The 24359-nt window shown below is 65.5% G+C and overlaps 1 protein-coding gene across 2 annotated transcripts in view; it reads left to right on the top strand.

The window, feature by feature from the left end:
* The window catches only part of LOC123353592 (ELAV-like protein 3), a 43525-nt gene extending 20822 nt beyond the window's left edge, over positions 1-22703 (top strand). Inside the window, exons 3-8 of one of the 2 annotated variants that reach the window (XM_044994812.1) lie at positions 15250-15472; positions 15702-15805; positions 16294-16447; positions 17215-17440; positions 20091-20129; positions 22317-22703. In XM_044994812.1, the coding sequence (XP_044850747.1) occupies positions 15250-15472; positions 15702-15805; positions 16294-16447; positions 17215-17440; positions 20091-20129; positions 22317-22644 (1074 nt within the window). In that variant the 3' untranslated portion in view covers positions 22645-22703. Of the gene's footprint in view, positions 1-15249; positions 15473-15701; positions 15806-16293; positions 16448-17214; positions 17441-20090; positions 20130-22295 lie in introns of both variants that reach the window. The other variant, XM_044994811.1, reaches the window with a different exon arrangement.
* The last annotated feature ends 1656 nt before the right edge of the window (positions 22704-24359 follow it).

Raw genomic sequence — 24359 nt, 5'->3', positions numbered from 1 at the left:
GTTTAGCCAGGGTGGCATGTGTTTGGTCCTCTTACTGTTTTCTTAAAATTTGGGGGTATCAGTATCGTTTGAACCTATATCATGGTGTTTTTTAAAAGTTTCCATGCAGTTTGCAGGCGTTTCACTCTTGTGACTGTTTCTTTTAATTTCCACTTCACTAGCCTCATTTTTCTGTAGTTCCCTGTTTTGAAGTTAAATGTTACTGTGGTGAGTTTCTTTGGTATTTCCACCACCCTACAAAGATGGCCAGTCTGGTTAGTGATCATATTAAAAAGGCTGTGGGAAAAAACAGAGAGGGTCCAGAGAAGAACCATAGACTCATAGGACTGGAAGGGACATCGAGAGGTCATCTAGTCCAGTCCCCTGCATTCAAGGCAGGACTAAGTATTATCTAGACCAGGGGTTCTCAACCTTTTTCTTCCTGAGGCCTCCCCAACATGCTATAAAAACTCCACGGCCCACCTGGGCCACAATAACTGATCTTCTGCATATAAAAGCCAGGGCTGGCGTTAAGGGGTATCAAGCAGAGCCATTGCCCAGGGCGCCACATCACAGGGGGCCCCGTGAAGTTAAGTTCAGGCTCCTGCTTCAGCCCCAGGTGGCAGGTCTCAGGGCCCCAGGCTTCAGCCCCATGCAGTGGGACACTGGCTTTCTGCCCTGATCCCCGGCAAGTCTAACATGGGCCCTGCTTGGCAGACCCCCTGAAACCTGCTCGTGGCCCCCCAGGGGCTCTGGATCCCTGGTTGAGAACCACTGATCTGGCCCATCCCTGGCAGGTGTTTCTCCAACCTGCTCTTAAAAATCTCCAGTGATGGAGAGTCCACCAGCCCCCTAGGCAATTTATTCCAGCGCTTAACCAGGAAGTTTTTCCTAATGTCCAACCTAAACCGCCCTTGCTGCAATTTAAGCCCGTTGCTTCTTGTCCTGTCCTCAGAGGTTAAGAACAATTCTTCTCCCTCCTCCTCGTAACAATCTCTTATGGACTTGAAAACGGTGATCACGTCCCCTCTCAGTCGTCTCTCCAGACTAGACAAACCCCATTTTTTCAGTCTTCCCGCATAGATCACGTTTTCTCGTCCTTTATTCATCCAAACAACAAATCCGCCAAGGGCTGGGGGGGAAGAAATGTCCGACTGAAACCCAGAGGGTTGGTTTTAACATTTGTGCTGGTGTCGCTCTGGTGAGCAGGCATGTGAAAAACCCTGTACCCGCCAGTCGTGCCGGCACAAGCTGTAGTGTAGACACCGTTGTATGGCGGAAAAAGCTCTCAGGGGACTGGCATTGGCTATGCCGACAAAAGCCCTGTCCTGCCGGTATAAGCCGGGTCTCCATTGGTTTGCTGGTCTTGCTAGCGATTAGCCATGGGAACAAACTCCCCCATGGAGGATTCGCTTGGTTCCTATCTGGCAGCTGCTTTAGCCAAACACAAGAGTTTGGGCTCAGCACAGGCCGAATTCCGAATTCTCGGGCCCGCGAGACCCGGGAGACGGCCCCTTCTGCTGTTAAAATAGACGACGCTGCACGGGGTACCGCCAGCTAGGGGGCCCACTCTGGAAATGAACCCCTGGGGGACCCAGAGACATGTTAGCAAATCAAAGCCCCCCTCAGCACCTCCTCTGTGCCAGCCCCACGCGTTGTGTCCAACAGGAGGCGCTAGGTCGCGGTCGGTCTGTCCCCGCCGCGGAGGCGAGAGAGAGAATCCGCCGGCTCTTTAACCCGACAGCCCTTGGCCGAGCGAGATCCAGCTTCGGAACAAGAGATGGATTCAGGCTGGGAATAACGGGGCCCGTTTTGCCCAGCGAGGGGCACGAACCCGGGGGAGCTGCCCACGGGATGGGGCGGTTTCTGCGTTGCTTGGCGGCTCTCGCTAAGAGAGATGCTGAGATCCCTGGAGTTACAGCCAGAAGGGACCGATCTGAGCGCTTAGCCTGACCTCCCGCACTGCGTGGCCCAGAGAAGCCACCCAGCTCTTCCTGCACTGAGATTCTGACTAGCTCACCCACCAGATATGGGCTGGGAGCCAAAGCTCTCAGGGGACGCGGGCAGAGGCGGAGCCAGCGTGGCTGCACTGAGACGTCTGTTTCCGGGGCCACTGGGGTGCTGCCTGGGTACGAGGAGGCAGTGGTGGGGTTGGGAGAGGTCCGTGGCGGTGCCTCTGGGCACCATGGGGCTCGGGTGTGTAATGGGGCATCAGATCACGTGGCTGTTTCAGAAGGGTGTGCCTGGAAGGCAGGTGGGCCTAGTGGTTAGGACACTGGGTTAGGATAATGGAGCTCTGGGTTCGAGTCCTGGCTTTGCTGGAGATGTTTTGTGGCCTCAGCGTCAGGTTATCCAAGGCCCTGCACCTGTGGTGGGAGTCAGAGGGCCGAGAATCTGCCCCCAAACTCTCAGAGACCCCCTCAGCCAAACAGGAGGAGTTGACCCTTCCCCATGCTAGTGACGGCGTGAGCGACTGAGGGCAGGGGCTGGGCCGTGTCTGGCACGACGGGAACCCTGGTCTTTGGCGGGGGCGAGGCCTTGCTCTCAGGCAGGGTCTGCGCAGCGCTCGGCACAATGTGGGGCCCTGATCTCGGGCGGGGTCTGGGCAGCGCCCGGCACAATGTGGGGCCCTGATCTCAGGCGGGGTCTGGGCAGCGCTCGGCACAATGTGGGGCCGTGATCTCGGGCGGGGTCTGGGCAGCGCCCGGCACAATGTGGGGCCCTGATCTCGGGCGGGGTCTGGGCAGCGCCCGGCACAATGTGGGGCCCTGATCTCGGGCGGGGTCTGGGCAGCGCCCGGCACAATGTGGGGCTCTGATCTCGGGCGGGGTCTGGGCAGCGCCCGGCACAATGTGGGGCCCTGATCTCGGGCGGGGTCTGGGCAGCGCCCGGCACAATGTGGGGCCCTGATCTCGGGCGGGGTCTGGGCAGCGCCCGGCACAATGTGGGGCCCTGATCTCAGGCGGGGTCTGGGCAGCGCTCGGCACAATGTGGGGCCGTGATCTCGGGCGGGGTCTGGGCAGCGCCCGGCACAATGTGGGGCCCTGATCTCGGGCGGGGTCTGGGCAGCGCCCGGCACAATGTGGGGCCCTGATCTCGGGCGGGGTCTGGGCAGCGCCCGGCACAATGTGGGGCTCTGATCTCGGGCGGGGTCTGGGCAGCGCCCGGCACAATGTGGGGCCCTGATCTCGGGCGGGGTCTGGGCAGCGCCCGGCACGACGGGGCCCTGATCTGGGCTGAGGCCTCTATGTGTTACCGTAATGCAGTGAGCCAATAGCACCCTCTAATCCTGCCCGCCATGTGCTGGGTGCAGCTGGGGAGATCTGAACCGGGGGAAGTGGGTTGATCCCAGTGGACTATCCTAGGCCTCAGCATAAGGGCTAGAACCCAGGAGTCCTGGCTCCCTGTCTCTGTACCCTCCCCACTAGGTGCTACTGCCCTTCCAGACACAGGGCCAGAACCCAGGCGTCCTGGCTCCCAGGCCTCCCCGTGACCCCCAGACTCCCTTCCCCCCGCAGCTCCAGGAGCCCTGACCCCCAGCCACATCACTAACATGCCGGCTTAGCCCCCCCGACCCGTCTCGTTCTCTCGCCGATTCTCTCCCTGCGCTGTAGAGCTCCCCTGACACGGGGGGGCGCACGGGGGGGAGCGGATGTGTGGGAGAATAGCAGCGCTCCGTGGCTGGCAGCCCGGTGCCTCCTGTCGCCTGGGTGCTCAATGCCCCATTGTCCGCAGGGCCTGGGGCCAGCATTGTGTGTGCCGGGTTTGTCTCTGCGTGGGGGGAAGGGGAGGGGGCGTTTCGCTCCCCTCTTGCCTCCCTGCCTGGTGCACAATGGAGGATTATCATGCCACGGATGACTTGCTTTGCTGCGGAGACGGGCAAGGGAGGACAGGCCCGGGGTCAGGACTCCTGGGTTCTATCCCCAGCACTGGGAGCAGAAGGGAAGGGGGTCTAGTGGTTAGAGCGGGGGGGGGAAGCTGGGAGCCAGGACTCCTGGTTCTGTCTCTGGGAGGGGAGTGGGGTCTAGTGGTTAGAGCGGGGGGGTGGGGGCTGGGCACAAGGACTTGATTTAAAAATGGCCTTTGATGGAGGATGTTCCCGCAACTGTCATGCCCCTGCCACAGCCACTCGGTGATTTCTCCAGCTGGGGAATGGGGATATCAGGGTTTTTTTTTTAAAAATCTTGAGATTGTCTTAAAAAATCATAAGATTTAAAAAAAATCAGTCCATTTGGGGTATATTCGCTCTGGGTTCTGAGCCTTTAGGAGGCAGGTTGTCAAGCTTCTCTCTGCACCTGCGAAGGCTTTTTGATGGCCATGAAAGCTGGGATTCCCTCGTCAGCCCCATGGCTCGAGCAGCTGGGGAAACACCGAACATTGCTAGTGCTGGCGAAACTGCGGACGTGGCGGTTAAAGGGGATCGACGGTTAGAACACCTGGGTTCTGGCCCAGCCCTGGGGATGGGGCTACTAGAGGAAGGGAGAATATGGACACCTAGATCTATCCCCAGCTGTGGGAGGGGAGTGTGATCTAGTGGTTAGAGTGGGGGGGGGCGGAGTCAGGATGCCTGGGTTCTAGTCCCAGCTATGTGATGGGAGTGGTGTCTAGTGGCTACAGCAGGGTTGTTATTCTCACTTCTGCCCCAGATTTGCTGTGTGAGACGTCTACAAAAATCACTTACTTGCTTTTGTGCCTCAGTTTCCCCCTCAGTATTGTGGGGATGGCAACGTCTTCCAGAAACTAGGCAGGACTTGGCTGAAACCTGCCAACCCACCCAGCTCCTCCGCAGCCAGCTGGGCACGCTGACCCAGGGCCGGCTCCAGGGTTTTTGCCGCCCCAAGCAGCAAAAAGAAAAAAAGATCCGCGATCGCGATCTGCAGCTCTACCGCCGCCGCTTCAGTCTTCGGCAGCAATTCGGCGGCTGGTCCTTTGCTCCGAGAGGGAGTGAGGGACCCGCCGGCGAATTGCCGCCAAAGACCCGAACGTGCCGCCCCTCACCGTTGGCCGCCCCAAGCAGCTGCTTGCTGGGCTGGTGCCTGGAGCCGGCCCTGCGCTGCCCTGAGCCGGGCACACCGGGGCTGGCAGGCCCAGGGCTCCTGGGCGACCCGCCGGGCAGACTGCTCTGAGCCGGGCACACCAGGGCTGGCAGGCCCAGGGCTCCCAGGTGTCCCGCCGGGCAGACTGCCCCAAGCCGGGCACACCGGGGCTGCCAGGCCCAGGGCTTCCGGGCGACCCGCCGGGCAGACTGCCCCGAGCCGGGCAGTGTTTTCCCCACTTGAAAATGCACCTATAGAATTTTACCCTCATGGGAAATGCCCCTATAGAACTTCCTGGGGCTTCCCTAGGAGAGGAGCAGGGTTCCCAGAAACCTGGAGGATTTTCTATAGGTGCTTTAGAATGGAATCAATGATTCTCTCCCGCTATCGGCAGAGCCCCTCCCCTATTGAATTGAATCAGGGTTTCTATCCCTTCGATAGGTATCTACAGACCCCCTATGCAATTAGGTATTTAGAGACCCCCATAGCGCTGAGGAGAAAATTTGTTCCCGTCTGTATCTCGAGACCCCCTATAGAATTGAGCAGGGAATTCCACCCCTCCTAGAGACACCCCCAGAGGCCGTATAGCAGCAGATGGAGGGGCTGATCCCTTCTATAGGGGTCTGTAGGGAGCCTATGGCAGGGGGAGGGGTGAGTAGGTGGGACGAGGTTCGGGGATACCCTGTAGACCCCCCAGGGGGCCTGGTCTCTCTGTGGGGTGATGATGCGGGGGGAGGGCTTTGGAGGGCTGGGGGGGGCATCAGCACCCCCACACCCGCTCTGGCCAAACCGGATTAGGGGATGGCGTCTCTGTTGCCAAGCAGTTGCTGAGAAGACGGTTGCTGCGGCAACTGGGGCCCGCGGGCTGGGCCAGATGGCTGTCATGTGGAAAAGGGGTCCGGGGGGGGGATCAGGCCCTGGGTGTGTGTCTCAGTCCAGCCCCCCCCCCCGCCGCCCCGTGACATATGTTTGCTGGGGGAAGGGGGGGCTAAGCTCGTTGTGTGGCGTTAAGGCGGATGGAGCCAGGGATCATCCTAATTAGGGGCTTAGCCCGGCTAAGCTGGGCCGCAGCCTGCAACTGACACCGCGGCCGGCTGCGCCGTGGCAGGGGACGCAGGGCCCGGAGACGCAGCTGCCCAAGCCAGGCGGGGCCGGGGAGCGGGGACAATGGCGGGGCCCCAAAGGGGGGCGGCTTCTATCGCTCCCCCCGTCCCTCCATCCCCAGCCCGGCCCATCTGTCTGTCCCAGCCACTGCTTCTATCTATCCCCATCCACCCCCCTCTATCTATCTATCCCCCCACACCCCCTCTATCTATCGATCTATCTATCTATCCCCATCCACCCCCCTCTATCTATCTATCCCCCCACACCCCCTCTATCGATCTATCGATCTATCCCCATCCACCCCCCTCTATCTATCTATCCCCCCACACCCCCTCTATCTATCGATCGATCTATCCCCATCCACCCCCCTCTATCTATCTATCCCCCCACACCCCCTCTATCTATCTATCCCCCCACACCCCTCTATCTATCGATCTATCCCCATCCACCCCCGCATCTATCTATCTATCCCCATCCACCCCCCCTCTATCTATCTATCCCCCCACACCCCCTCTATCGATCTATCCCCATCCCCCCCCCTCGCTCTATCTACCCCCCCCCCCCCCCCTATATATATCTATCCCGAAACACCCCCCCCTATCTATCGATCTATCCCCATCCATCCCCGCATCTATCTATCTATCCCCCCACACCCCCTCTATCTATCGATCTATCCCCATCCACCCCCCTCTATCTATCTATCCCCATCCATCCCCCTCTACCTATCTATCCCCCCACACCCCCTCTATCTATCGATCTATCCCCCCACACCCCCTCTATCTATCGATCTATCCCCATCCACCCCCTCTATCTACCCTCACACACCCCCTCTATCTATCTATCTATCTATCCCCATCCACCCCCTCTATCTACCCTCACACACCCCCTCTATCTATCTATCTATCCCCATCCACCCCCCTCTATCTATCTATCTATCTATCCCCATCCACCCCCTCTATCTATCTATCTATCCCCCCACCCCCCATCTATCTATCTATCTATCCCCATCCATCCCCGCATCTATCTATCCCCCACACCCCCTCTATCTATCTATCCCCATCCACCCCCTCTATCTATCTATCTATCCCCATCCACCCCCTCTATCTATCTATCCCCACACACCCCCTCTATCTATCTATCTATCCCCACACCCCCCCCTCTATCTATCTATCTATCCCCATCCACCCCCTCTATCTATCTAATCCATCCAGCCCATGCAGAGCTCTTCTGCTGACTCCCCCTGCTGCCGGGTGCTACCAGCTGTGCTGGGAGGTGGGGATCTCTCTGCTCCCCAACTCCTATTGGCTCCATGCCAGGGGCGCTGTGTGCCCCCAATACCCCCTCCATACCAGGAACCCCCACTCTCCCCATGCCAGGGGCTCCGTGCGTCCCCCATTTGGCCTCTTCCAGATTTCTGATTCTCCCCAAATCCCAGGGGCTCTGCCCAGAGGTGCCGAGAACAGTTCCCTGTGATTTTCCAGTGGGTCAGAGGCAGTGTTCGGGAGTTACCGTGGTGCTGCCGGAGAAGGGCCGGCCGGCTGAGTGCAGGGGGCTGCCTACCAAGCCAGGGCGTGTCAGCGTCACCTTTTCGCTGCCTCCCACCCTGGAGTGACCTGAACGGATCGACGGTGTCTGGGCAGAATACGTGATCCCGCTCGGTCTGGGCAGGCCAGGAGAAGGAGTCTGGGGTTCACCAGGTGTGGGTGGGGCTGGGAGCCAGGACTCCTGGGTTCTGTCTCAGCTCAGGTTGGGAAGTGGGGATCCAATGGGTAAAAACACATGGAGGGAGGTTGCATTTGGGACCCCCACAATCCCTGGGCCCCAGGCCCTCAGGGGAGGGGAGCATCCAGGTGGGTTTGCACAGGTCTGGCTGGGCCTCAATCTGAGGGTGGGGGGAGGAGGGACCCAGCCAACCCAGCCCCATGACACAATCTGGGAATGAGCCCCAAGTGCAAGGGGGGCCATGGAGGGGGGTCCAGTTCCCAGGGTGCTGGGGGGACTCATAGGAACCCCAGACAGATCTCCCGCCTTCCAGCACCAAGGCGGCGGGGGGGGGGGAGAGCCTGGCGCCGGGACAGGAGGGGGCTGTGGGTCGGGAGGGAGGAGCGTTGGGGGAGCCCTGGGCCGGGACAGGAGGGGCTGCGGGTCGGGACTGAGGAGCGTTGGGGGAGCCCTGTGGGCGCCCTGGGCCGGGACAGGAGGGGCTGCGGGTCGGGACTGAGGAGCGTTGGGGGAGCCCTGGGGGAGCCCTGGGCCGGGACAGGAGGGGCTGCGGGTCGGGACGGAGGAGCGTTGGGGGAGCCCTGGGCCGGGACAGGAGGGGGCCGTGGGGCGGGACGGAGGAGCGTTGGGGGAGCGGTGGGGGAGCCCGGGGCCGGGACAGGAGGGGCTGCGGGTCGGGACTGAGGAGCGTTGGGGGAGCCCTGGGGGAGCCCTGGGGCCGGGACGGGAGGGGCTGTGGGGCGGGACGGAGGAGTGTTGGGGGAGCTGTGGGGGAGCCCTGGGCCGGGACAGGAGGGGCTGCGGGTCGGGAGGGAGGAGCGTTGGGGGAGCCCTGGGGGAGCCCTGGGCCGGGACAGGAGGGGCTGCGGGTCGGGACTGAGGAGCGTTGGGGGAGCCCTGGGGGAGCCCTGGGCCGGGACAGGAGGGGCTGCGGGTCGGGACGGAGGAGCGTTGGGGGAGCTGTGGGGGAGCCCTGGGCCGGGACAGGAGGGGCTGTGGGGCGGGACGGAGGAGCGTTGGGGGAGCTGTGGGGGAGCCCTGGGCCGGGACAGGAGGGGGCCGTGGGGCGGGACGGAGGAGCGTTGGGGGAGCCCTGGGCCGGGACAGGAGGGGCTGCGGGTCGGGACGGAGGAGCGTTGGGGGAGCCCTGGGGGAGCCCTGGGCCGGGACAGGAGGGGCTGTGGGGCGGGACGGAGGAGCGTTGGGGGAGCCCTGGGCCGGGACAGGAGGGGGCCGTGGGGCGGGACTGAGGAGCGTTGGGGGAGCCCTGGGGGAGCCCTGGGCCGGGACAGGAGGGGCTGCGGGTCGGGACGGAGGAGCGTTGGGAGAGCCCTGGGGGAGCCCTGGGCCGGGACAGGAGGGGCTGCGGGTCGGGACGGAGGAGCGTTGGGAGAGCCCTGGGCCGGGACAGGAGGGGCTGTGGGGCGGGACGGAGGAGCGTTGGGGGAGCTGTGGGGGAGCCCTGGGCCGGGACGGGAGGGGCTGTGGGGCGGGACGGAGGAGCGTTGGGGGAGCTGTGGGGGAGCCCTGGGCCGGGACAGGAGGGGCTGTGGGGCGGGACGGAGGAGCGTTGGGGGAGCTGTGGGGGAGCCCTGGCCCGGGACAGGAGGGGCTGTGGGGCAGGACGGAGGAGCGTTGGGAGAGCCCTGGGCCGGGACAGGAGGGGCTGTGGGGCGGGACGGAGGAGCGTTGGGGGAGCTCTGGGCCGGGACAGGAGGGGCCGTGGGGCGGGACGGAGGAGCGTTGGGGGAGCTGTGGGGGAGCCCTGGGCCGGGACAGGAGGGGCTGTGGGGCGGGACGGAGGAGCGTTGGGGGAGCCCTGGGCCGGGACAGGAGGGGCAGAGGGGCGGGACGGAGGAGCGTTGTGGGAGCTCTGGGCCGGGACAGGAGGGGCTGCGGGTCGGGACGGAGGAGCGTTGGGGGTTGCATTGGGGGAGCCCTGGGCCGGGACAGGAGGGGCTGCGGGGCGGGACGGAGGAGCGTTGGGGGAGCCCTGGGCCGGGACAGGAGGGGCTGTGGGGCGGGACTGAGGAGCGTTGGGGGAGCGTTGGGGGAGCCCTGGGCCGGGACAGGAGGGGCTGCGGGGCGGGACGGAGGAGCGTTGGGGGAGCTGTGGGGGAGCCCTGGGCCGGAACAGGAGGGGCTGCGGGTCGGGACTGAGGAGCGTTGCCGGGTACAGTCTGGCTGGCAGTTCACTGCCGATGGATTCGGTGTCTGGCCTGGGGCCGGGGATAATGTCGAGATCGATGGACGGATCAATAACCCCACAGGGAGCCGACGGCCGCCCCAGAGCAGCTGCAGGGGCCACTCAGCGGAGCAGGGTGTTGGCGGGGTGGGAGTGGAGGGGTCGCTGACAGGCAGTGTCGGCCAGGTGGGGGCGGAAGGGTCCCTGGGAGGCAGGGCGTCAGTGGGGTGCGGGTGGGGGTGTCCCTGGGAGGCAGGGCGTTGGCGGGGTGGGTGGGGGATCCCTGGGGGGGCAGGGCGTCGGTGGGAGGGTGGGGGTCGCTGGCAGGCAGGGTTTTGGTGGGGGTGGGGGGTCCCTGGGGGGGCAGGGCGTCGGCGGGTCGGGGGGGCTTTGCAGGCTTTGGTGTCTGCCATGGGCCAGATCCTGCTGGGAGCAGATGTACCCCATGGGGCGCCTCCCACACAGTCAGTGCTGGCTCCAATGCCCCAGTGTGGCACTAGGGGGCGCTGTGCTGCAGGGAGCGGGGGGCACTAGGGGGCGCTGTGCTGCAGGGAGCGGGGGGGCCGTAGGGGGCGCCGTGCTGCAGGGAGCGGGGGGGCCATCGGGGGCGCTGTGCTGCAGGGAGTGGGGGGCACTAGGGGGCTCTGTGCTGCAGGGAGCGGGGGGGCAGTAGGGGGCGCTGTGCTGCAGGGAGCGGGGGGGCACGAGGGGGCGCTGTGCTGCAGGGAGCGGGGGGGCAGTAGGGGGCGCTGTGCTGCAGGGAGCGGGGGGGCCATAGGGGGCGCTGTGCTGCAGGGAGCGGGGGGCACGAGGGGGCGCTGTGCTGCAGGGAGCGGGGGGGTCACTAGGGGGCGCTGTGCTGCAGGGAGCGGGGGGGCGTAGGGGGCGCTGTGCTGCAGGGAGCGGGGGGGCAGTAGGGGGCGCTGTGCTGCAGGGAGCGGGGGGCCGTAGGGGGCGCCGTGCTGCAGGGAGCGGGGGGGCCGTAGGGGGCGCTGTGCTGCAGGGAGCGGGGGGCCGGAGGGGGCGCTGTGCTGCAGGGAGTGGGGGGCACTAGGGGGCACTGTGCTGCAGGGAGCGGGGGGGCGTAGGGGGCGCTGTGCTGCAGGGAGCGGGGGGGCAGTAGGGGGCGCTGTGCTGCAGGGAGCGGGGGGGCCGTAGGGGGCGCCGTGCTGCAGGGAGCGGGGGGGCCGTAGGGGGCGCTGTGCTGCAGGGAGTGGGGGGCACTAGGGGGCACTGTGCTGCAGGGAGCGGGGGGGCGTAGGGGGCGCTGTGCTGCAGGGAGCGGGGGGGCAGTAGGGGGCGCTGTGCTGCAGGGAGCGGGGGGCACTAGGGGCGCTGTGCTGCAGGAAGCGGGGGGGCACTAGGGGGTGCTCTCCCCTCGAAGTTGGTCCTACCCCCAACACCCCTGCCTGGGGCTAGGGGGCGCTGTGGTTGCTTCTTCTGATCAATTGAAAAGTCCAAGGGGGGGGGGATAGGGGGCTGGGGGGGTCACTAGTGTCCCTCGTGAGGCTTTTGGCAGCTGCTGGGGGAGGCGTGACCCTGGCCAAACTCCCCTGAGCTGTGGGGCGGGGCTGGCGTGTGAGGCCGGGTGGACACAGGATTCGCCGGGTAGAACCGTGCGGCTTGGGGGCGGGGGGGGTCTGATTTTCTCGCTATCCCAGACCCGCCCGGGGCCGGCTGCACAGGGGAGAGAGCTGCTCAGTCGGGAGTGTGGAAAAGCTCGTCCCCGACCCACCCAGCCGAGCCGGCAACAACCCTGGGGGCGCTGGGGTGAGCAATGCCCCCCGGCTGCGTCCCTGCTGGGGCACGTTGCCAGGCCCTCTGTGCTGGCAAAGGCCCCTGATGCAGACCCAGCCTCGTCTACACCGGATTAAGGCGGGGGGCGACTTCGGATTAAGGCGGGGGGTGAACTGAAAGGCCCTGCTCCCGGGGATGCCGCGTGGGGACGGACACTCGTGTGTTGGAAGGCAAAGGCCTCGTGTAGCTTAACGCCCTTGGGTTACACGGGGCCATTTTTTGGCCAAGGGCTCTCAGCCCGAGTCTACGCTGCAACCATTGGCTGGCAGAGCTCTGGGTGACCCCTGCCTGGCGTAGCAGCACCCGCAAAATGCCCCAGCGTAGGCCCGGCCTGCGGGTTCACCTGCAGCCGCCGTGTGGGAGATTTGTGCCGGCCTCGCGGGGAACTGGGGGAGTTCGGGGTCCCTCCGTTCCAGCCTGATTTGCGCTTTGCTGCGCCGGTTTCCACCCCCTCCTCCCTCAGACGCGCGGCTGCGGCACAGGTCGGCTCGGGCCCATGGGTCCCTGACAGAGCCGCCGGGGAACTGACAGAACCGAGGGGGAGACGCTGATACAGCCACGGCTGAAACTGACCGGCCGCTGCAGGCGTCCCCGGGCCGGCGGAAGGAGCTGGGATTGGTTTGTGGCTCTGATCTGGCTGCTGAATTTTGGGGCCCAGGCTTGGATCCGTGCGCCGGGCTTGTCCTCGCTGTCGGCTCAATGAGGGCGGCTCTCCGGGGGGGGCACTCGGCACCCAGGGGCACACGGCCACCGGGCGCCTCCTGCTGCCGGAATCGCACCTCCGGGCTGCAGGCAGGAAACGAGGGATGGGTTTGAGGCAATGGGCTCCTCGAATCACACACCCCGAGCCTGCTGCCCCCCTGCCTTGCTGCTGAGAAAGGGGGGTGTCTCTGGGGTTCTGCATCGCTGGGGGCTTTTCACCGATATTAACGTTGGCTGATCAGAAGGGCCACGGCCCCCTCATGTCTTTGGGGACTTTCGGACAAGTTGCAGGCAGGGCCGTTCCCCCCCCCCAGCCCGGTCTCACCAGAGGGGCGGCAATGCCCCCGGTATGGGAATCGCCTCCTGGGATCTGCCCTGCGTTTCCTGGACTCACAAGCCACACGTCATGTGGGTGGCAGGACGGTCGCAGGGGCCGGCAACAGACCGTGGAGCAGGCCCATGGACGACTAAAGGGTCGTTGGCGATGCCGCGAGGGCTTTTCAGTCTGGCTGACAAGGGCTGGCTGGGAGTTGAAGGTAGATAAATCCGACCCTGGAATAAGACACAGGGAGGTGATGACACGGCGAAGCCGCTTCCCAGGGAGGGGCTGGACTTGTCATCACTTGGAGGGTTTTGAAAGATGATCTCCCACTTCTGGGAGCGATTCTACAGCCTTGCGGGGTGGGGGGGAGCTGGTCATGGAGGTCCCCTCTGGCTTGGAATCTGTCAGCCCCACTGTTCATCCCCTTCCATCACAGACCACGAGGAGAAGAGGAATCTCTGCATTGCCCTCCGCATGCTTTAAGGCTGGAATCCAACCTCATGCTTCAGGGCTGCAGCCGGTTACCTGCAGGGGTCAGGAAGGGATGTCCCTTCCCCCACAGTGCACAACTGGGCAGATGGATCCTGTCCCCCCCCCCCCCCCGCCTTCCTCTGGAGCATCAGAGGTTGGCCAGAGAAGCATCCTCTGGTTGGTGGAGCTTGCCTAGGGTCAGACTGACCGTCCGATTAGGGGCAGGGAGGAATTTCCTCAGGCCAGATTGGCAGGGATTGGAGGTGGGGGGTGGGGTTTTTCGCCTTCCTCTGCAGTGTGGGGCTGGGAGTATCTGGGCATGTCTCAGTGAATCAATTCCCTGCCATTGCGGGGGCGTCGGGGGCACCTGGCTCCCCGCAGTCTCGGCTGGTTTAGCGAGATCCTGGGGCTCTGCACGAAGCGTCCGGGGGAAGGAACGGCCTGCAGGTCAGGCTAGAGCTGCTGGCTGTCAACGCAAGGCACCTTCCCTGCAGCCAGGGCGGCGCTGACAGCGCTGGGCTTGCTCCGCCTGGCCGGACGCAGGCTGCCGGGGAGCTGAGCGCTCCGTCTACACCCCGGGGGGAGCCAGGGAGGGGGGCGCGAGCAAACGGGGACAGCCCGAGCATGGACATGGGGAGGTTTCTGGCCACCGAGGGGAGGCAGATCTGGAGCCCCTGGAGGAGCCGGGTGGGCGAATGTATTGGAAGGTGGATCAGTGTCTCAAGGGGAGGGTCTGATGGGGCGTCCTGGGGCAGCCGGGCCTGGAGGATCCTCAAGGGGGGATGTGGGCGGCTGAGGCAGGGTTAAGAGAAAGGCCAGGACTGGAATGGGGGTGTTGGGAAGGGGGGGCAGCTGATTCGGGGTTCGTGCATTGGAGGGGGCAGAAATAACCAGGCCAGGGTGGGGGTCGGAGCAGGCTCCCCATTGCTCCATGGAGGGGGGAAGGGGAAGGGGCTCAGCTGCAGGGAGAGCACGGGGGTGGGGGGTGAGGGGGTGGCTCTTGCCCTTGGCAAGGGGGCGGGGGACATTTGGGGGCTTGGCTCCCCAGAATGTTAGAACAGCTGGGACTGTCTGTGCTCAGCCCGTCTGTCTGTCCCCCCGCCCGTCTGTCTGTCCCCCCGTCCCTCTGCCTGTCCCCCCAGCCCGTCTGTCTGTCCCCCGCCCGCCCGTCTGTTCCCTCGTCTGTCTGTTCCCTCGCCCACCTGTCTGTCCCCCCGCCCGTCTGTCCCCCCCGCCCGTCTGTCTGTTCCCTCGTCTGTCTGTCTGTCTGTCTGTCTGTCCCCCCGACCGTCTGTCTGTCCCCTCGGCCCAGCCATCTGTCCCCCATTCCCGGCCTGTTTGTCTGTCCCCGCTCCCTGGCCTGGCCATCCCTTCCCCCAGCCAGGCTGTCTGTTCCCCCCTCCCCCCGGGCCGGCCGCCTGTCCCCCTCGGCCTGTCTGTGTGTCTGTCTGGGCCCCCCAGCCTGGCCGTCTGCCCTCCAGCGCTTGGTCCCGCCATCCCCGGGTTTCAGGGGCTCTGGATTTGGCAGCCTGGACGGGTTCCCCTGGTCCCTTGGCTTTTCCCTGAGTGCGGGTGGGAGGGCGTCTGTCCGTCGGTCTGTCCATGGCGCCCCCGGGGCTGAACCGACCCCGGCGCCAGGACACTCGGCTGACACCCATCGGGTGGCAGCGAATGCCAGGGCAGATACCCCCTTGGAGAGTCCCCCCGACCCCATGGAGTGCCCCCTTGGATCAGTCCCCTCTCCCCACACAGCGTCCCTACCCCATGCGGCACCCCCTAACCCCATCCATCACCCCCTGCCCCACACAGCCCCCTGCCTGCAGAGCGATCACCCCCTGCCCCACACAGCCCCACTGCCTGACCCAGCACCCCCTGCCCCACACAGCCCCCTGCCTGCAGAGCGATCACCCCCTGCCCCCTCTTGTCTCCAGCAGATAATCAGCACCATGGAGACCCAGGTGTCCAACGGCCCCACCAGTAACAGCGGCCTCCCCAACGGGCCGCCCCTGAGCGCCAACGGAGCGGCCGACGACAGCAAAACCAACCTCATCGTCAACTACCTGCCCCAGAACATGACGCAGGAGGAATTCAAGAGCCTCTTCGGCAGCATTGGGGAGATTGAGTCCTGCAAGCTGGTCCGGGACAAGATCACAGGTACGGGGGCTGCGGGTCGGGAGTGAGGGGCACTGGCAGGGCTGGGGGACCAGGGCTGGGCTAGCAGGGGCTGCGGGTTGGGAGTGAGGGGCACCGGCAGAGCTGGGGGGTGGGAGCCCAGGGCTGGGCTGGCAGGGGCTGCGGGTCGGGAGTGAGGGGCACTGGCAGGGCTGTGCGGGTAAGGGGAGGGGGCTCTGTGCCCCCCACTCACGTCTCTCCCCGCCCCCAGGGCAGAGTTTAGGTTACGGGTTCGTGAATTACGTGGACCCGAATGACGCGGACAAAGCGATTAACACCCTGAACGGGCTGAAACTGCAGATGAAAACCATCAAGGTGAGCGGGGGGGGGCAGGACCTGGGGAGGAGGCGGCGGGTGGGGGCCAGGATGAGGTGAGGGGGGATGGGGGGGACGGAGCCGGTTGGATTCAAGGACAGGGAGGGGTTAGGGGGTAGCCGGGTAACCCCCCCAGTGAGAGACAGACCCATGGAGTGGAGCGGGGGGGAGGAAGCACCACAGATCCTGCCCCTGTTCCCAGCTCAGAGCTCGGAGGGGGGCCTAGTGGTTAGAGCGGGGGGCTGGGAGCCAGGACACCTGGGTTCTAGCCCCAGCTCAGAGGGGGGCCTAGTGGTTAGAGCGGGGGGCTGGGAGCCAGGACTCCTGGGTTCTATCCCCAGCTCGGAGGGGGGCCTAGTGGTTAGAGCGGGGGGCTGGGAGCCAGGGCTCCAGGGAGAGGAGCAGCGAAGGGTGAGGCGGTGGCGGGGGAGGGGTTGGCCCCGCCTGTCTCCCCGCAGCCCCCGTCTGACCCCTCCCCGCCCCCCAAGGTCTCCTACGCCCGGCCCAGCTCGGCCTCCATCCGCGATGCCAACCTGTACGTGAGCGGCCTGCCCAAGAGCATGAGCCAGAAGGAGATGGAGCAGCTCTTCTCGCAGTACGGCCGCATCATCACCTCCCGCATCCTGGTGGACCAGGTCACCGGTAGGGGCCGGGAGCCCCCTGCTCCGGGGAGGGGGGGCTGGGAGCCCGGACTCCAGGGTTCTCTCCAGGGCGCTGGATCAATGGGGTCCGGTGGCTTCAGCGGCATCCAGCTCTGGCCCCTCCCAGCCCCCCTGGATCAGACCCATCCGGGCCTGAGGGACCGTGGGGCCTGGAGACTGATGGACGGGGGGGGGGGTCAGTGCTGCAGGGGCCCAGGGCTCCGATTTGGCCCAAATGGGGGAGGGGGGCACAATCCTCGTCTTGATGGCGCCAGGCTGCTGTGAAAAGCAGCCATGAGTCCTCAGAGCCCCCCCCCGCCGCTGACTCCCTGCCCCATGGAGCCCCCCCACCGACCTCCTGCCCCACGGCACCTCCAACTGACTCCCCTGCTTCCTGCAGCACAACGCCCCCTACTGACCCCTGCCCCGTGGTGCCCCTCACTGACTCCGTACCCCACGGCACCCCCTACTGACTCCCCTGCTCCGGTCTCTTCCCCACGGCACCCCCTGCCAAGCCTCACCCCGACCCCCTCCCCCATGGCACCCCCTACTGGCCCTTCTGCTCCCTGCAGCACAGCATCCCCACTGACCCCTCCCCACGGCTCCCCCCTGCTCCCTGCCCCACAGCGCCCCTCACTGACCCCCTGCTCTGCTCTCTGCCCCACGGCGCCCCCTGCCAAGCCCCACCCTGGCCCCCTGCCCCACGGTGCCCCTCGGCGCCACGCTGAGGCCAGCCCCGCCCCCCTGACCTGGCTGTGCTCCCCCCAGGCGTCTCCCGAGGGGTGGGCTTCATCCGCTTCGACAAGAGGATAGAGGCGGAGGAGGCCATCAAGGGGCTGAACGGGCAGAAGCCGCTGGGCGCCAGCGAGCCCATCACCGTCAAGTTCGCCAACAACCCCAGCCAGAAAACCGGCCAGGCGCTGCTGAGCCACCTGTACCAGACCACGGCACGGCGCTACACGGGGCCGCTGCACCACCAGACCCAGCGCTTCAGGTGAGACGCCGCTGGGCCCGGCCCCGCCCCTCGTCCGGGGAGCCCCGCCCCTTTACGGCTCGCCCCGCCCCTTTTGGCCACGGCCCCGCCCTTCTACTGCTAGCACCTCCCCTTTTGCCGGTAGCCCCGCCTCCTGTTCCTGGCCCCTCCCATTTTTCTATTAGAGCGTCCCTATTTGCCACGGTGCCTCCTCTTTTGGCCGTGGCCCCGCCCTTCTACTGCTAGCACCTCCCCTTTAACCAGTAGCCCCACCTCCTTTCCTGGCCCCTCCCCTTTTTGCCCCTCGTCCTTTACTATTAGCACATTCCCAGCCCCCCTTATTAGCTCCTCCCATTTCCCTAGTAACTCCTCCCCCTTTGCTCCTGACTCCTCCCCTTGTTCTATTAACATTTCCCCTTTTGTCCCCTTTTACCATTGGCCCCACCCCTTACCCTAGTAGCCCCGCCTCCTTGGTTCCTGCCCCGCCCCTTTGCCAATAGCCCCGCCCATCTCCTGTGTACAGCACCCTGAGTCCCGGTTGCCCAGTGACGAACTCGGGGTCTGTGAAATGGCCCCTGGGTACCTCTCCCCCGGGCAGCCCCTCCCCTCTGTCTCTGCTGGGGCTGGGGGGGCTCCCCATCACCTCTGGCTCTCTGCCCCCACCTGGGGCTGGCTCCATCGCAGAGGTGTGAACTGTCCGGGACCCCTGGGGCCCGGTCCCCACAGCGCTAAGCAGGGCCAGGCCATGGCTAGGACTTGGATGGGAGACCCCCCCCCCCCGGGCCAAGGGGCTGAATTGGAGGCTGGGGGGGGTGCTAGGAGCTGGGCAGGGGGAGGCACCGCCTTGCAGAGGAGAAATAAAACCTCAGTTCTTAGTAGCTTGGGGCAGGGGCGTGAGCCCAGGCGTCCTGGCCGAAATCCCGTCCTGCCCCGAACTCCTGCCAGGGCTCCTCCCTCATGGCCTGGCTCCGTCCGTTGTGCGGCATTGGCACCCCAGAGGTGGCTGCATCCCAGCCATGGGGCTGGATCCCCAGGTGTCAAAGGAGCGATGGCTGTTCACGCCGGCCGGGGGGGTCTGGCTCTGTGGGGCAGGAAGGAAGGGGGCAGCTGGGATGCTGTTGGCCGTATCTGCCCCTCTGGAAGGCAGGTAACCGGTGGCATCCTGGGCAGGGCACCCTGGGCAGGGACGCGAGGGATCCCTGTGGAACCAATCCCCTGCCCCACCCCAGAGGTGGCTGCATCTCACTACTGGGCATCATGGCTCGATGGGCAGCGGGGGGGGGGACAGGACCATTCTTGGGATTTTGGCGATTCAGGGACCTCAACTTTCTCATCCACAAGAAGAGGGGGGGAGGGGGCATACTGGGTGCATGGGCGGGGGTCAGGGTTGGACCGGTGGCTGGGTTGCCATGGCAGCCATAATCCCCCCCCCCCAGTCTCACTAGATCCCCCCCCTTTTTACGTGTTCACACATCGTTACTGCGGCCTGTGAACAAGGGGCTCTGAGCCCCCCCATTGGGATGTGACCCCCCCCCAAACAGCCAGTCCTGTACCCCCAGACGGGCCCATCCCCCTCAGCGCCCCATTTTCTCCAGCCAGGGCCAGTCCTGGCACCGAGCCCGCTCTCCTTCTCTAGTTACCCCTCCAGCTTTAAAATGACCCCCCAACGGTATAATAGAACCTGACCCCCCCCCCCAAGCCAGGACTGCGGCGTGTACACAGCCCTGCGGGCAGAGCCTCGGCACACGCGTGACCCACGTCCCCGCCCTGCGTGCGCCACACGTAGCCAAGCCAGTCAGACGCGTTTGTGTCCACGGGGGTTGCTGGCCTGAGTGTGAGAAAAAAATTACACACAACATGCGTGTGCATCCAGCAATGTCCATGTACATCATGCCTGCGTCATGCATGCAGCAGGGCACGTGGGCTATTCCACACGCTGCAACGCCACATGTTGCACACATGACATGCATGTAGGATGTGTGTCTTCTGAGCAGCCACATGTAGCGTGCCGTGTGATTCAATGCCTTCTACACAGCTCCTGAGCCTGCATGTGCGAACTGCCACAAATACACACATGGCCAGGCAACACGCATGTGCGTGAAGCACACACACCTTCATGGGTGCAGCATGTGCTACATGGAACATTCATGCAACATGCTTCCAGGCACATGTGTAACACATGCAACAGAGCCCTCGTGCATGCATGTGCATTTACCCGTGCCACACAGCCCTCGTGCATGTGTGTGCATTTACATGTGCCACACAGCCCTCGTGCATGCATGTGCATTTACCCGTGCCACACAGCCCTCGTGCATGCGTGTGCATTTACCCGTGCCACACAGCCCTCGTGCATGCGTGTGCATTTACATGTGCCACACAGCCCTCGTGCATGCGTGTGCATTTACCCGTGCCACACAGCCCTCGTGCATGCATGTGCACTCTGACCCACAAAGCATCTGCCAGGCCCAGGTGCACTGACACGAGTGATGCCGCCGGGTGCACTCACATGTGCAATGCAGCCGGTGTCGCACCCCCATGTCTACACGCGGCACCCCCTGCCCTTTCCTGCCCCATAACCGAGCCAGGTGACCTTGCAGGGCCCCCCCTCCCCGCTGTACCGGGTTAGCTACTAACCGGGCCCTCGCCTCTCCTCTCCGTCTTCCTCCCACAGGCTGGACAATTTGCTAAACATGGCCTACGGCGTGAAGAGGTAACGAGCCCCCCCCCCAGCCCGCCGCTGCCCCCCAGCCCCAGCCGCCAGCACTGGGAATTAACTAGCCCCCCCCCATTCCCCATCCCCTCCCCAAGGCCCCCTGCCCAGCCCAGCCTGACAGCAGAGACGCCTCCACCTCCCCCCATCTCCCCTGGGTCCCTGCCCCCAACCAGATCCCTGCCCTGCATGACTGGGGGGCCATGGGGGGGGCAGGTTCCTGGATCCATTTCGGGCCTGATGGTGGAAAGGAAAAAAACCTTCTTTTGGGGTCGATTCTGCGGCGTCTTCATTGAAATCATAATCCCCACCCCCGCCCCCCCCAGCATGGGAGCAGCTGGCCAGTGCAGAATGCCCAGCCCCCCCGTTCCCCCCCGGGGGTGTCAGGGCCTTGGGAGTCAGGCAGGGGGGCACATGGGACGCATCACTTGATTGTTCCCTCCCTTGGGTTGGGGTTCGATGCTCTTCAGAGCCTGGCCGGCGCGGGGGGGTCGCGAGGGGGGGGGACGTGCGCAGATCCCCCAGCAGCAAACACGCCTGCTTTTGTTATTGGGCTGAGAGACCCCGACGGAGATCCAGGCCCCCCCAGGCCCCAAACAAGATCCGGGCCCCTGTTGTGCCGGGCGCTGCCCAGACCCAGGGACAGACAGTCGCTGCCTCGAAGACTTGACAATCGAAATAGAGCCAGGAAGGATCATTATCCCCATTGCTCACATGGGGAAACTGAGGCCCAGAGAGGGTCACCCAGGGAGTCTGGGGCAGAGGGGGGAGATGAACCCGATTCAGGGTAAGGGCAGCGCAGGCCAGAGCCGCCCATGCCCGGGGGGGCGCCTCAAATCCTGGTCTGGCCACGCCCCCCGAATGGAATTGCTGTGGGGGAGGGGTGGAGGGCACTGCAGGTGAGAGCGGGTTCGAATCCAGATCCCAGGCTCCCTCCAAGCCCTGCCCCCCGGAGCTGAGCTTGGTGGCTGGCTGGAACGTAGGGCCTCCCGCACCCAGGCCTGGGGTGGTGGCCCAGGAGGGACCCTGCTCCCCTGTGCCCCAGGCGGGTAGGTAGGTCCCCGCTCCCCGTGCCCAGGACGATTCCCCGTGCCCAGGGCGGGTCCCTGCTCCCCGTGCCCAGGACGATTCCCCATTCCCCGTGCCCAGGGCGGGTCCCTGCTCCCCCGTGCCCAGGGTGATTCCCCGTGCCCAGGGCGGGTCCCTGCTCCCCCGTGCCCAGGGTGATTCCCCGTGCCCAGGGCGGGTCCCCACTCCCCTGTGCCCAGGGCGATTTCCCATTCCCCGTGCCCAGGGTGATTCCCCGTGCCCAGGGCAATTCCCCATTCCCCGTGCCCAGGGCGGGTCCCTGCTCCCCCGTGCCCAGGGCGGGTGGATTGGTCCCCCCTCCCCGTGCCCAGGGCGATTCCCTGCTCTCCGTGCCCAGGGCAGGTGGGTTGGTCCCCGCTCCCCATGCCCAGGGCGGGTGGGTTGGTCCCCGCTCCCCGTGCCCAGGGCGGGTGGGTTGCTCCCCGTGCCCAGGGCGGGTGGGTTGCTCCCCATGCCCAGGGTGGGTGGGTTGGTCCCCGTGCCCAGGGCGGGTGGGTTGCTCCCCGTGCCCAGGGCGGGTGGGTTGGTCCCCGCTCCCTGTGCCCAGGGCAGGTGGGTTGGTCCCCGTGCCCAGGGCAGGTGGGTTGGTCCCCATGCCCAGGGCAGGTGGGTTGCTCCCCGCTCCCCGTGCCCAGGGCGGGTGGGTTGGTCCCTGCTCCCCGTGCCCAGGGCGGGTGGGTTGCTCCCCGTGCCCAGGGTGGGTGGGTTGGTCCCCGTGCCCAGTGCAGGTGGGTTGCTCCCCGTGCCCAGGGCGGGTGGGTTGGTCCCCGCTCCCTGTGCCCAGGGCAGGTGGGTTGGTCCCCGTGCCCAGGGCAGGTGGGTTGGTCCCCATGCCCAGGGCAGGTGGGTTGCTCCCCGCTCCCCGTGCCCAGGGCGGGTGGGTTGCTCCCCGTGCCCAGGGCGGGTGGGTTGGTCCCTGCTCCCCGTGCCCAGGGCGGGTGGGTTGCTCCCCGTGCCCAGGGTGGGTGGGTTGCTCCCCGCTCCCCTTGCCCAGGGCGGGTGGGTTGCTCCTCGTGCCCAGGGCGGGTGGGCGCTGTGCCCCCGCCGCGCCCATGCCTGCCTTACACCCAAGGTTAGTCCTCTGTCCTTAATCTCCAGGTTCTCGCCCATCACCATCGACAGCATGACCAGCCTGGCGGGCGTCAACCTGACGGGCGCCTCCAGCGGCGGCTGGTGCATCTTCGTCTACAACCTGTCGCCGGAGGCGGACGAGAGCGTCCTGTGGCAGCTCTTCGGGCCCTTCGGCGCCGTCACCAACGTCAAGGTGATCCGCGACTTCGCCACCAACAAGTGCAAGGGCTTCGGCTTCGTCACCATGACCAACTACGAGGAGGCGGCCATGGCCATCGCCAGCCTCAACGGGTACCGGCTGGGCGACCGCATCCTGCAGGTCTCCTTCAAGACCAGCAAGCAGCACAAGGCCTGAGCCTGGGCCTGAGCCGAGGGCAGGAGAGAGGAGCCGTGGCAGAGACTGGGCAGCCCCCCCCCGACACCCCGACCTGATGGAAAGCGAGACAAGCCCCCCCCCGAACCTCCCGCCCCATGGCAGGCACCATCCCCCCACCCCGTGATGGGCACCGTCCCCCTCCCAGCCACCCCCCAGCTGGCACGCGATGCCCCCCGTGGGGCACCCGAAGGAAGCGAACGCCTTGCAGCCTTGGTGAGGAGGAAGAAGCCGCCGTGGGAGCCGTGACGAGACAGCGAGGGGGGTGCCGGGGTCCCACCCCCGCCCGCAGGCGAGGCAAACGTAAGCCTGACCCCCCCCGTGCTCCTCCTCCACAACTGTGCCCCACGGCGTCGCGATAACCCCAGTGGGGGCATGAGCGGGGACCCCCCGTTATGCACTGAATTCCAATGTCCCCTCCGTTTTGGGGTGCCCCCGGCCCTCCCCCCACATCCTGGCCCCCCTGACAGCCATCCTGAGGTTCCCCCACACCAACTGCCCCACACCTGTCCTGAGGGTCCCCTCCCAACAGTGTCCCCCCATCTCTCCCCCCGGGATTCCCCCCAACCCAATGTTGCGGGGAGGGGATTCCCGGCAGGGCCCCTCGCTGTGATCAGCGAGCGCCTCTGGGCTGCGGGGGCAGATGGGTGAGACGTTATCGGGGGCAGGGGCTGCTATTCCCAATTAGTGCTGGGTGGGGGCTGCTGCTGTTGAGTTGCTGGGGGGAAAATGCTCCCCTGAGCCCACCGGGGCCCCAAGCCCCCCGGCTGTGGAGCTGCCCCAGAGGCGAAGGGGGACTGGGGCTTTGAAACTTACCAGGATCCATCCAGGAGCACTTGGGGGGCGGGCAGAGGGATGAGAGGCACTGGCTGGAAGCGCCCCAAGATCTGACCCCTCCCCCTCACCATCAGAACAGGGGGTCCCAGCCTGGCTGTCGGGGAAGGGCCGTGGGGCATGTTCTCACTGGGTCACCGCGGTGCCGTCAGCCATTGCAAAGCCGACTGCTGCTTTCACCCGGCTGGGGCGGGCTCAGGGACGGACTCGGGGGATCGGCGCTGGTCACTGCCGGGGAGCCTGAGCTCGCGTGACTCCAGCTGGGGCTTGAGACTACAGCCCCGATCCTGGCAAGGCTGGTGTGTGTGTGTGTGTGTGGGGGTGACTGTGTCTTTAAAAACCAGGCATGCGTCTCCTCCAGCCCCGACTCGACAGCCGCCGGCTTTGCCGACAGCTCGGCCCTGGCACAAGGGCCAGATCGGCCAAAGGATCCAGTGGGTGCCAAGCGCCAAAAACAGGGTGTTCGTATAAGCCCCACCCACTTGGTGTGAAGCCACGCCCATTCTATGAATGACACACCCACTTGGTGGGTAGGCCACGCCCACTCCGTGTGGGGCTCTGTCTCCCTCTAGTGGTGGCTGGATCACACACAGAGGTGGAGGAGCCCACGCCGACTTGGCTAACAGAGCTGGGGGCGGGGGGGGGGGGTAGCAGCCCATGTTTACAATGCAAGGACCTGGGTTCAGGGCCCACAGCTGATACCCCCCCCATGGGCCCCCCAAACCCGCTTGGCTCCGACGGCGTCCGTGCGTCCTCCCTTTGCTCCCGGCGCCGTTCACCGCACTGCATGCTCGTTCCCGGGGGCCGTGGGGAGAAGCCCACCCAGGGGTGGCTCACGCATGCGTCGGCTGCTGGAAATTCAC

Source organism: Mauremys mutica, chromosome 20, assembly GCF_020497125.1.
Source record: "Mauremys mutica isolate MM-2020 ecotype Southern chromosome 20, ASM2049712v1, whole genome shotgun sequence".
Lineage (NCBI taxonomy): Eukaryota > Metazoa > Chordata > Testudines > Geoemydidae > Mauremys > Mauremys mutica.
Note: the sequence above shows the minus strand (reverse complement) of the source record. Positions and strands in the feature narration are given on the sequence as shown.